Source organism: Cylas formicarius, unplaced genomic scaffold (assembly GCF_029955315.1).
Source record: "Cylas formicarius isolate icCylForm1 unplaced genomic scaffold, icCylForm1.1 PGA_scaffold_1__22_contigs__length_36826433, whole genome shotgun sequence".
Classification (NCBI taxonomy): domain Eukaryota; kingdom Metazoa; phylum Arthropoda; class Insecta; order Coleoptera; family Brentidae; genus Cylas; species Cylas formicarius.
This window is the reverse complement of record NW_026844264.1, coordinates 28,662,149-28,674,858: the sequence shown is the minus strand read 5'-3', so window position 1 is coordinate 28,674,858 and position 12,710 is coordinate 28,662,149. Positions and strand designations below refer to the sequence as shown.

At 34.5% G+C, this 12,710-nt stretch overlaps 2 protein-coding genes and 1 non-coding gene across 3 annotated transcripts; all 3 read right to left on the bottom strand.

Annotated features, from left to right (window-relative positions):
* Positions 1-744: 744 nt before the first annotated feature.
* On the bottom strand, positions 745-4,581 carry LOC132697048 (cuticle protein 19.8-like). The gene is made up of 4 exons (XM_060662303.1): positions 4,494-4,581; positions 4,172-4,397; positions 3,128-3,287; positions 745-1,265 (listed from the first exon to the last, which is right to left on the bottom strand). The coding sequence occupies exons 1-4, from the start codon at positions 4,552-4,554 to the stop codon at positions 789-791; spliced, it is 924 nt and encodes a 307-aa protein (XP_060518286.1). The 5' UTR covers positions 4,555-4,581; the 3' UTR covers positions 745-788.
* Positions 4,582-6,464: 1,883 nt separating this feature from the next.
* On the bottom strand, positions 6,465-10,187 carry LOC132697003 (histone-lysine N-methyltransferase PRDM16). The gene is made up of 5 exons (XM_060662231.1): positions 9,860-10,187; positions 9,512-9,663; positions 9,236-9,390; positions 7,379-8,039; positions 6,465-6,673 (listed from the first exon to the last, which is right to left on the bottom strand). The coding sequence occupies exons 1-5, from the start codon at positions 10,151-10,153 to the stop codon at positions 6,481-6,483; spliced, it is 1,455 nt and encodes a 484-aa protein (XP_060518214.1). The 5' UTR covers positions 10,154-10,187; the 3' UTR covers positions 6,465-6,480.
* Trnas-cga (transfer RNA serine (anticodon CGA)) lies at positions 8,593-8,674 on the bottom strand. Its single transcript has one exon. It is a non-coding gene; the product is annotated as a tRNA-Ser (tRNA).
* Positions 10,188-12,710: the final 2,523 nt, after the last annotated feature.

Sequence of the window (12,710 nt, the reverse complement as noted above, 5' to 3'; positions counted from 1 at the left end):
CTACAACTTATACCTCATATAGGTATCTCTGTTTTAAAAAAATCTTATTGAAGTGTTTTATTCTTTTACTTCTTTAAATTAACGATCTTTAGTATGATATTTACATTAATGAATGAATAATAGAAATATTCCCTGTACTGGATTTTCTAACAGTTTGGAGTTTTCTGATGTGTGTGAATTCGTCTAGAAACGTAAACGTTTCAATCCCATCAGGTCCTTTGTTACTAACCTTGACTCAAATGCGAAGTATTTAATACACAAAAACGTAATTAAGTATTTTTGATTAGGTTACACTTTTATCGAATCCGCTGGCCTGTGAAGCTATTTTAACGTTATCACGTTATTTAAAATTGGTTAGTTATATTGAATTGAATCTAATTTTTAGTTTTACCTACCCCAGCTGGGGCAGTGTGGGTCATGATAGCTATAGTCTCCGAATTACAGGAGCCTCGAATATTTTTCTTATTGTTTTTTTTTTGGTCATCTCCATTTTAATTTTTTACATTTGCAGAACGACGCGTACTCCAAGTTTACTACCTAGAATGTCAAATACCCTGGGTCGAGCAGTGTTAAATTGTGGCTGTAGTAAACTGGTATGGGGTAGATATTTTCATCAGTATGTTTCAAATAGACAGGATTTTGCTAATTTCGCACGATATTTGTCATAAATGAGGACTAGAAGTTGGTGGTAACTTAAAGGCAAAACAGTTTGTAAAATGTTATAATCAAAACATCCCACTTAAGATTAATCAACTTATCTAATTACACTAAAAAGCAACCAAAGCAAATTACTGCTTCTCAATATCTTTCTTGATGTTTTCCACTGCTTCCAAATGTTCCGCCCTAGCCTTTGCAACTTCCGGAGTAAATTGAGGAGCGATGGGAAGGGGTGCAGTAGCCTGATTGTCAGATCGCGCAGCTTCAACCACCACGCCAGACTCTTGATTAAGTTCAGTTTCATCCACAACTTGCTCTTCGTGTTTGGTTTCGAGTACCAGATGACGTTGTTCTTGGGAAAACACAGGACCGTGGTAAGTTGAAATCAACGGTTGAGCAACGTAAGGGTTAAGTTGAACGGTGCTATAGCTGAAACCGTAGCTGAATGGGGTTGCGACTAACGATGGGGCATGTACAACTGGCAAAGCTGCTCGCAGTATAGATGCTGGCGCTTGCGGAATTACAGCATCAGTTGCATTTTCTGCTACCGTAGGAGACGGTTCCGTTAATTTTTCTGGTTCAGCAGTTGTTGTCGTCTCGTTAGGTTTCTAAAACGTTGTTTGTCGTATAAGTGCTTTAAAAATAAAGTTTGATTTGCGATTTTTGTGTTATTGGCCATTATTATGATTAAGCAGTTGTTAAAAACAATTACTAATTGCCAAAACTATTTTTAACTCATGGAAGCATTGCAATTGAGGCTGGTAGCACAGGAATATATCTGTAGAAATTACGAACTGTGACAACATATTTCAGTAAGTAAATTCCACCTTGGCGATTGCCAAATTACTCATGACTTTCATACTTTTATTTATGTGCTAAAAAGCCCTTTGCCTTTGCAGAAAAAAATCATGTCATATTCAATTTGATTCTTAAATCCATTACGTACTTAATATTTTTTATTATACTTATTGAGAGCCAGTTTTAGTTAAGCTCTGAAAAAGCCAACACCGACGCAGGAGGAATCCAGAAGTTTTGAGAATTGTGGAAGTTTCTTTGAAAAATATTATACTTTCATTATTTAATATCATCAGATGCTCCATAGTGATTAGTTTGCTTTATTCATACGAAATTAGGGTGGGTCAAAAAAAAACGATTATTGACACACAAAAACTAGTTGCTAGTTACCTCTAGAAAGTACTTAACACGTATGAGTTATTAACATTCATAGGGAGATTATCCTCATTATAGTTTGGTCGTTTCGATTTAGTCTCATATATAAATAATCATATTTTATCACCAATAGATCGTTAAGCCAATTTTATTGATAATTTGCCACTGTTTCACTCGATATAAAAACGATGGTACAAATTCTAGGGTTCAAGAATTTGAGATCGATCAAAAGAACATCAATTAGTTTTTTCAAAAAGATTTCAGTGACTTGGCTTCTAAAAAATCATTGAATTCGTCCAAAATAATCATCGTGGGTTTCAGATGAAAAGGAAAACGAAGATAACAGAGCGTGGAGCGTCGGTCTCTGAATATGATCAGTGTTTACGTAACTATGCAAGTTGTCAAAGAAAATCGAGGACTATTTTATGACTGTAATAGAAGTCGATTTCTATAACTAAATCTAAAATATGTATATTTTTCTGTTAATACTGTATTCAGTGATAAAATTTCATATGATGGAAAATATTTCTATTAAGCATTTATTGACATTCCTCGAATAAAGAACTTTTTTTTCTGAAATAGATAATAAATAATCCCAAAATTTACTAATTCAATGAATAAATTGAAAAAACCACAGGAGGCAATTTTTGTAGAGATTTCAATTTCCTATAAAAATTATTAACAAAATTGACTTAATGACGTATTGGTGATAAAAAATGATTAATTATAAATGAGACGAAATCAAAAATGCAAAACTAGCAACTAGTTTTTGTGTATCAGATCCAAAAAAAAGGCTTTTTTTGACCCACTCTAATAAAAATAGTGTACAGGGATTTGGAATTAAATAGAGTATAGTAGATAACGAGACAAGTCAGTTTACCGACCAATGGCTCTAATAAAAATGTTCAAATAATACGTTTATTAAGAATTATTTAATATATTTAAAATAAAAACTTTGCAAAATGGAATTGTAGTTTTTCCTGCAAAGGATAATCGATACAGGCGACAATAAATTAAAATGTGTGGAACGAATTGAATGTCTCGCTGAAAACAATTCACAATTAGTACCGTGTATTCGTAAAGTTCAACTACTTTGGCGCCGATATCATTACTTGAAAATGCTGCGGAACCAGAAGCATTTATGCTTTTTTTTAAAGGTTAATTGAATTTTGGGCGTTATTTGCATTTGCGTTGTCCTTAACAAACGGTATAAATGGTATATTAACAATGTTCAAGGTTTGGTTTACGATTTGGATAAACAAGAATGGACCACTGCCGCCTTAAATACGTTTTTCATTACCTCGGCTTCTTTTACTGCGGCGAGGTGTTGAGACCTGGCTTGGACCACTTCGGGTGTGTCCTGAACAGGCTGGGGCAGAGCAACCTTTATCGGGTCGATAGGTAATGGCGCAACTGGGAGATTAGTGGCGAAAACTCTAAATCCGTTAACATCATCAGACCTATTTCGTACAACACACGTCTTCAAAGTAAATACACAAATGACCCTTTTTGCTAAGTAAAAAAATTTGCGTGTATAGGAACAAACAAAATAAATAGTAGAGAGAACTATAATTTTGGTATGGTATAAGGCCTTGTGACTTTAGATCCATAAGTATTTGAGAAAACGAAATTATTATTTGATGTGGCTTATTTGTATGAGGACATGCCGTCAAATATTTAAATATTAGGTGGCATCAAATTTATCAAAAAAAAATTATATTGATCTTTTCGTGTTATATGAAAATTTATAGATGCATTACGTTATTAATTCATATTATATCTTGATATGTTCAGTTTATACTTTTGATTGAGAAGTTTATTTAAGTCCCGAAAAGATTTCAGAAGTGATTCTCAATAAATAATAATAAAACGATAAAACCGACTAAATGACTAAATAAAATAAATTTATTTCTTTCTAGGCTGTAAAGAGTGCTAAGAAATTAAACTTTTAATTTTACTCTTCTGTAAATTTATCAAAAGTGTTGTACAGATGAATATCGTTTTTATTGCACGTTTAAGTAGTTTCGTCAAAATGGGGGTTATGTGGAACATTAACTTAATAAATATTTTCTTCTCTTATCGTTTCCATTGTCTAGTGTGTTTAATATACGCAATTCATCCCAATTCATATATCCGTTATAAATTTTAAGAGATTGAGACAGAGAGATTATGGCAAAAATGGAAGTATGGTAGTTAATACAGTACATTTGTATAGAGAATATCTACAAAAAATAGGATAAAAGAAAAATAACATTAATCCTTAATCCATCCGCAATAAATTATATTCAAACCTGATATTACTGCTATATAAAATTATGCTCTATGATTATTTGCCCGAACATACCTGTACTGTACATTTTGGATTTGCCCTTCTGCGTCGACGTAAGAGTAGGAACCCACCGTGGTTCCATCTAGTTGCTTAATTTCATTTTTAGCGGAAAGATCGTTGGAATAGCCGTATGCGTAATGGCCGAGTCCATCCTGTGAATGATATTGGCTGGAAACTTTAGCTGGTATCGAAAATACTGGTGCTGTTGTTAACGCCACTGGACCAATTGGGGCCAAAATACCTATTATTTTTTTCACTTCAGATTACAAAATACACGACATCATGGACGGGAAAAATTTCGCAAGTATTGAAGATTTAAAATAAAAATTAGACTCACCAGGGGAAGGTACGGCATCGCAGAAGACCAGAAAAGCGGAAGCGAATATAAAAAATTTCATGTTTGGTTGTGCGCTGCTGATGTGAATCAGTACTCGCAAAATTGTGTTGATAAGATGGAGTTTCGTAACTGCTTATATAGGCGGTCCCACCTATAAGGGATTAATCGGACATGGTATTCTTATTGTTGCTCGAGATCTAGTTTTTGCTGTGCGTCCAAAATACGTACAGAGCTGTACTTTTGGATAATACAGCGGCGGAACACGTCTAAGGTGTAGCAATTTAATTTTAAATTTTATACTCTGTGAGGGGTAATACAGATACAATGTGTCGGTGGTCTGTGTGTGCGTCTGTTTTAAAATTATGAAAAATCCGCTTTTATCGGGGCCATCCCATTACGGCAGTTTCAGAAGTGGGATAGGGAGTCATGTAGAAGCTACTCGTGCTATTCCTGTAATTAAATTTTATGACCAAATTTATGCTATTTATGAATTTATGGTTAACTTTGCAGACTGAATATGGTTATTAACGGCGAGAGAGTTGAAGGGATGACTCCGGTATCAGTACAGGATATCGTTGCAGTTGAGGGGTTACGTGTAACGAAGTAAAGAAAATTTTTGGTACATGAAGTTGGTACATGAAGTTTCTGATGCTTTTTATACAGAAATCACTTTTTCAGAATAATTATCGATATTCGAGTTAATGCAAGAAGATCTGAATCTGTAGAGCTAGAGGGAATAGGGGTTTCACATTTATAGACAGTGTGATTTCAGATTCGCATTTATCACATTTGAGGCGAAAATGTGAAAATCTTTTCTTCCATTTTAAAGTTTTATTTATTTCCGATAAAAACGTGCGTGTTTGTCGGTACCCCGCTGTACCAACACTGGCTTTGCGTTATTGTGTGCAATAACTTTTCGCCAATTCCTGGCTGTATCGGTCGCAAGGACGGAGAGTTTTCGTTTTTTGGTTGGTATAACATGCATCTTGTTTGGTCGTTTCTTGCTGCAACATTTTTGTATCGTACGTGTACATATATATTATACAGGGTGTTCCGCTTCAGCCTATTTTCTGCATTACTTTATTATTCGGAAAAATACTAAATATTAAAATCCTACAGAGTTATTTTAGAAATGAAATCCTTCCTGTTATTAATTTACCACTTTTAATACCAAAAAATTATAAATTGTTGGCCACTAACAGGGATGTAGAAATTTATATACCAACTTAGTAGACACTACTTTTATTTATTTTAGTGTTGCTTTCTTTCTTTCACATTTCTATGGAAACAGTAAAATATTTAGTATTTTCGTAGCGTTGATTTTTCATCATAGAAATTATATTATTTTGTCGCAAGTTATCGGAAGAATACCATTCTGTGATTAGTAATTAGATTTCTAGAGCGTCTTGCTTGAAATCTTTCTTTGAAGTTTGTTTATATTTAGTCGTGTTTATTTTTTAGCCGTTTGTAGAGGTCGGCAGTTTATGGGCCTTTGCATGTGGTCGAGCGTGATTGACCAACGCCCTTCGGATATCATTGCCAACGAGACAAATTCCGATTTAAACAGGTGATCATCATTAGCAGAAAATAAGGAAACAGAAAATTGGTAGTTATTTTATGGTCATTCTGGTTTTAATTTTAAAATTCGCGTTGTTTACTAAATGCAAGTCGGTAAGTAAAGTGAGGTTTACCTATGTCTTTGTTACTTAGAAAAAGTATTTATCCGAACTACTGAAAAAGAGAAATTTATGGTCAGTTTCCAATTTTGCAATAAATTTCCAATAAAAATTTTCAATTTTTAACTTTATCTGTGTTCTAGCTTTACTTGCAATTATAAATTACGAATTCAATTGCAATAACGGACAAAAACAAATTTTTTTAAAATCTTTGATTTATACAAAGTTATTACAAAAATATCACATTTTTTTCGTACTGTACAAATTTATCAAAAATAACGCAATATATTTTGAAAAAAATTGTAGTAATACTAAGTAGCGGGATCATTATCATTTTCCTTTTCCATTGTCGTCTGGCGATCTTCGTCACTCACTTGCGCGTCTTCACTAAGAGTATCTGGCGGGATAATGTTTGATCCGGGAAGCATCTCGACCATGTGTCTCGACTTTAAATGTCTGTCCAAATCACGCCTTCGCACTAATATTTTTCCACATAGGTCACATCTGTAATAATAGCAAAATCGAATAAGAATAAGATTTTTGAAAACATTTTTCAGAGAAACCATAGGGCGTCAATAAGTTGGAGACAACAAATGGTACCTCAAAAGATTCACGATATTTAAAAAAACGAATAAAATTAAAATAAATTTAAAAATTCAAGAAAAACTAAAAGAAGAGGATGAAATGAACATACAGTTTAAATTATTAATTAATAGTAATTTAATAATTAAGTTATTAATGATACAGCGGCACATGCTTAAGTCAAATAATCATTCGAGTTATAGTTCATCATAATTTGAAATGCGAAAAACTAAAATGAATTTTAATGTGTCGGGAAATAAACTCAACAATTCTCGTTAAAGAAATTATTGCCTAAAATGTAAATTCTTTTATTATTTTATCAATTTTAAATGAACCGTCTTTTAACATGTGTGGTTAAAGGATGAAAATTTAGTTTTAAACAAAAAATGGATATTCATTGAAAGGACAAATAAATCTGAGTATGTTTTTACCCCATTTTGTTTTGTTTTTTGTTTTTCACTCAAATTTTGTATAACACATTCCCCACTACAAATCTGGGGCATAGAATTGAATATATTCAGCAACTCTGATGTTGGCTACATAACTGTACGACATGTCTCATGATTGTTGCTAATTTAATTGTATGTTTTTTTAAATAATTATTTTCTAACATTAAATTATGCTTACTTATATGGGGTATTTCCTTCAGCGTGCAATCTGACGTGCTTGTTCAAGTTGCTAGGATCACCAAAGGGCCTATCACAAAATTTGCACTTTAGCGGTTTGTAGCCTGTGTGAGTTCGGATATGAATTTTCAAACCGTATTTTCTTGAGTAACATTTTCCGCAGTACAAGCAAATATGACCTTGCTTCGCTTTGCCCAGGCTGCTCACTAAGGTCTCTATTTGGGCATCGTCGTTGTAAGTGATCTGATGCTGTGCCAGGTTTTGCGAGTTGATCAAATTCTGATGTATCTGCACGACATTGGTTTCGAAATCTATCGGCCAAATGCGTGGAAATTCTCGAACTGAGTTGGCATCCTTCTTAAACGGTTTAAAAGCCGAAGACTCCGTGTAGTACGGTCTGTATAAAGTTTTTGCGGTTGTGACTGCATTGGTTGACAAATCTAGGGCATTGTTTCGAATTTCGGGTTCCAGTGACAACTTAAAATCAAAGGAAGTTCTCTTAAAGGTGCCGCGCAAGCTTTCTTTTCCGGACAACAAAAAGGCCAGACGTTCCCAAAGCGTCGATATTGGGAGATTGCCGCATCCTAGCGTAATGTGTAGCTTTAACGGGTTCGGTGATTCATAGAGAGCCGAACAACGGGTGCAAACGTATTTTTTTTGCCCTGAAAAATAATTATTAATTGAAATTTCCAATTTAATACAGTTTATTTCATAAAGAAAGACAGTTAGTTCAAAATTCTTACATTTCCAATGGGCGTATATTTTTTTTTAAGTTGTATTTTCTGCTAGACCCTCGTTGGTTTATTTGGAAATAGTTCAAAGATATTTGCACTGATGTTTCTGTATATGAAGGGCGGTAAGCAGACACAACATTTTTTCCTAGACGTGTGGCATACTACCTTCTCTACGAAAGAATTTCAGGCCAATGTTTATATGTTTACCGATTTTTAATATATTAAAATCTTCGTAAAATTTTGTTGTATCAATTGTGCCTGTTAAAAAATATTAGAACACAAGGTAAATTTGGACTATTTGTCTGCATTTGGGGACTCCATGGTTTTGTGCTAAAAAATAATCGTTCGAATGTAGGAATGAGATATTTCTTTTTTTATTTTATAAGTATGAGTTAGGAGTAATTTCCTCTAAACCCTAGATTTAAATAAATTGTTGCAAACGACAGAAAGAATCTAAATGTAAAAATGTAATAAAAAAACTCGCAGCCGGTAGGATTTGAACCTACGCTCCCAGAGGGAATCTGATTTCGAGTCAGACGCCTTAACCACTCGGCCACGACTGCTTGGCCTTCATCTTGGCCTAAACCTAAATTAAACTACACCAGAACTAGATGCTTCAATGTTATATGTGTCGGAGATCGAAATAATATAATAAAAATAATAAAATACAAATAGAATCCCGGAGTGGCCGGTTCTAATGGCGAGCGAGGCGTCCTAGGGTTAGACTTCTCGGACATATTAAAAGAATGCACAACACAGTGCTTAAAACAAATGAATAATTTAATCACTTAATCGATTATTAAAAGGGAATCCAACGATCCGCGGCCCGCTCGATCAACTACAACCAGAGCTTTCATAAAGCCAGACTATATTTTCCGATTCACGTTCCGTTCACTTCGAAAAAATACCAAAGTGGGTTCCCATGGGTAAACAATATTACGAATGACAGAATTATAACTGCGTTCGTTAGAGCGATAAATAATGCGAGTCAAAAATAAACACTCAAAACACCCAAAACGAAATATGGAAAATTATCGACCACTTAAAGCTAATTATTTTGATGCAAAGACCACTTGCAAAAAATGCTCAATTGAATAACAGTTCAAACTTAATTAAAAAGTTACCTTGTATGTTTGAGGGGCTCAAAAATACGATTTGCAACATCGCCAAAACATCTTCAGAAAACCAGAGTTGAAGTTCCTGTCCAATTTCGATCGACCTGATCGCTTGTAGAATCATTTTTGGCATACGATCCTGCTTAATATTATTTGGGTGAACCCTATTAAGAAAAAAATATTTTTGAAGACATATCAAAAATTTTCAAGTTTCAATTTTTTTCCAAAATTTAATATGGACAAAAACAAAAATTGAGGTATGATATTCAAAATACTGCCTCGTACCTCTGGGACGGTTGGAACTTGAGTTGAACATTGTACGAATGGCAATCGTCAGAAAATCTAAGCGCTCGAATCCAATGTAAATTCTTGTCCCACGCGCATTTGGAACTGTTGTCTAAGTCTATGGCTCCGAACGAGTTGAGATTTACTGATATCTACGAAAAAAATTAATGACTATTTTAATTCACCTGGTATTTACAAAAAAAATTGATACATAATGGCCAAATTTTATTTTTTTTTTAATTTGGGACCTCTAAATATTAATAGCAACTAGAGGAGAAGTTTAAGTTTATTTCACTAGGAGTAACGTGTTTATGACCACAGGAATATGACAAATATTTTTTTACTTACTTGTGCTAATTCCGATTTTCCAACAAGCGCTTTCGGTTCTATGGGGAACGTCATCGAACCCTGAGGTATGCAACTACTAGCAACAACCCTTACTGAAGACGACGATCTTAAAAATTCGGAAACACCGACACTAGTAACCTTTTCTTGATGCTTGAAACCTGCTATAAGTTGCGACTGTTCGATATTTGCAATTAACGCGCAACAATCGGAGAGAGTTTGTCTATCTGGCTTGCAACAATTCAGCAGCTGCTCTTGACTTAAGGGCGCACTACAGCTTGCTGGTTGTTGATCCATTTAAAAATTTAATTTAGTTTAAAAAGTAGGCACCCGAATGTTGTGACGTTGTCGACTTGTTTGACAGGGTGTCTCCCTGGCGATTGCAATTATTTGTAATCGTTTGGTGGTTTTGGATAAACTAAAATGTGATTAGGCTGCGTTTTTCTGGGGGCCTATCACATCCACCTACCGCCCACCCTAACCAGGGCATGGTCACGGGGTAGTGGCAGGCAGGAATTGTCACCCCCGTGTACATTCGCCCGATCCTGCAGTTGCAGCAAACGGAATGATCTGGTGGACCGTTTCTGATTTCTGGACAGGACCGTAATAAGTATTTTGAGAGAATGTTTGGTTAACTTTTTCTAACTATTTCTTTTTTGTATTCGTTTCTACAGAAACATTACAAAGAAGTTTTTCGTCAACGACATGTGATCTGTGTATACCTACTGTATTTTTATTATTTTTTATAAATTTATTCATAATCTTAAATGTCCTGTCTTGGAGCAGGTGGCAAGTAAGGGATTATTAATATCAAAGCCTGCATTTCCCCATTTGAAGCCGAATATTTTAGTATTTTAGTCACGATTAATCAACATGGGTTTATACAGTGAACGCCCAAAATACGGGGCAAATTCATTTAAGAGTCAGATATTGTAAGAAAAATCTTCGCACACTTTCATCATCATTTTTTAAAAATATTTGCAGGGTGCGTCAAAAAGTAGATGTCGATACCGCGTTATAACTTATACAGCATTGTAAATACCGGACTCCAGTAATATCTTTAATCGAAGAAATAAGCTCCAATAATTTAGTTATTCAAAATCCCCGTCCATACATTTCATAGTTCAGTTTCACATAGGGTCCTTGATGAAAATATGTAAGTATTCGTATTCCCCCTAAACATTGTTACAATAAGTGAAATATTAACCTTGTAATAAATAATTAAAATTTGAACTGGACAATTTTCCTCTAAAAATGTAATGTGCTTCAGCTGTTGGTGACGTCACGAGGTACGTTTTCGTGTTGACAGTTATCAACATTTTTTCATGAGTATTCAGTTATTTTTGAGTTGAAACTGGTTTATCGTTATTTTATCGTGCCAGGGTGTAAAACTACAACCATTTCTGTTCCGGGAAAATATTTATTAAAATTAAATCAAAACAACGAAAACTATGACAAAAAGCCATTAGACGCGAACCTGGCAAGTTTAAGTTTAAAAGAAAAATAAATAGTAGCCTAACCTTACTTTTGTTTGTTATTGTGCTCATATTGTCTTTTTTAGTTCGAGCAAGACATGGAAAACTATATGGAAAGGACAATGATGGCATTTTTGCTGGCCAAGAAGACAGAAAGCGGACTTGTCCACCAATTAATCGAATGGCAGTTGAAAAAAGGAAAAGGCAAAGTAATATTCAAGATATTTTAACTCTACTTTACGCATCGATGAATATCACACGCGGGAAGAAATATTACATATTAAAATGTATGGTGACAATAGGCTTGCCTCTCTTCACGTACCTCGTGACGTCACAACCAATGGAGTAGCGTTTTTGTGTGACGTCAAAATTAAAGGACACGGACGAGCTTTCTGCATTACTTACAGAGTAAGCAAATTTTTATTTTTAGGAAAAATATTCTGGAATGTAACTTATTGTATGCTAGGAGGTAAGGTTCTGGTTTTGTCTCCATAAAAAATAAAGTTAAAATTTCAATTCTCTGGGTTTCATTTAGATGCGGCATATTTACTTTGTAAATATGTAAATAAATATGCATAATTGTAACAATTTACGGTATATTTTCGGTTTACTGCATAAAATGCGCAGAAAAAATGATGATGGACGTGTGGGGGGGCATTTTTTTGTAAATTGATTTTTAAATGAATTTTTTCCATAGTTTAGCCGTCCACTCTATATGAAGGGATAGTTTTAAACAAAATTAAACAAAATTGCGAACCGATGGCAATTTCACATTTTCAATTTTCTGTTGCCACATTATACATTACATACATAAATTATACGAAATCTGAAAGCGACAAAAATGCTCGAAGTTCTATAAAAAACTGTTTTTCCAAATTTCCAGAAAAGGTTCGCAAAATTTTGTAATCCGTTCCTGGTCTTTTCAGCAAGTGTGTCCTTTATCAGGTTCCAGTGCAAACCCTGCACGTCACTTAACTCGCCCCGCCTCCTCCCAATGTTAATGCAGAATTAATGTAAGCCCACTGCACGTACACTTGTTCCTGCTGCACGCGGAGGGTGGAGCAATGGGGACGTTCAGCTGATGGCCGGGGATCATATTACGACTTATTTACGGTTTGATAATTTCATTAACTTTTTAAACGTGGCACGGCTGGCGGAACGCAAAAATTTCGGTTTTTGGCAGAAATTTTACCAAGGTAGTCAGGTCTGACTAATATTAACCAACACGAAGATAGGAAATAAAAACTTACGATATACAGTGCCTCGATGCCTTTGGATAAAAAAAAAGTACGTTTAAAGGATGCCTGAAATAAAAAACTTCGCATATCTTCATGACAGGAGTATACATCATCATAAAGCGAAGGTAATCTTGGTCCTTA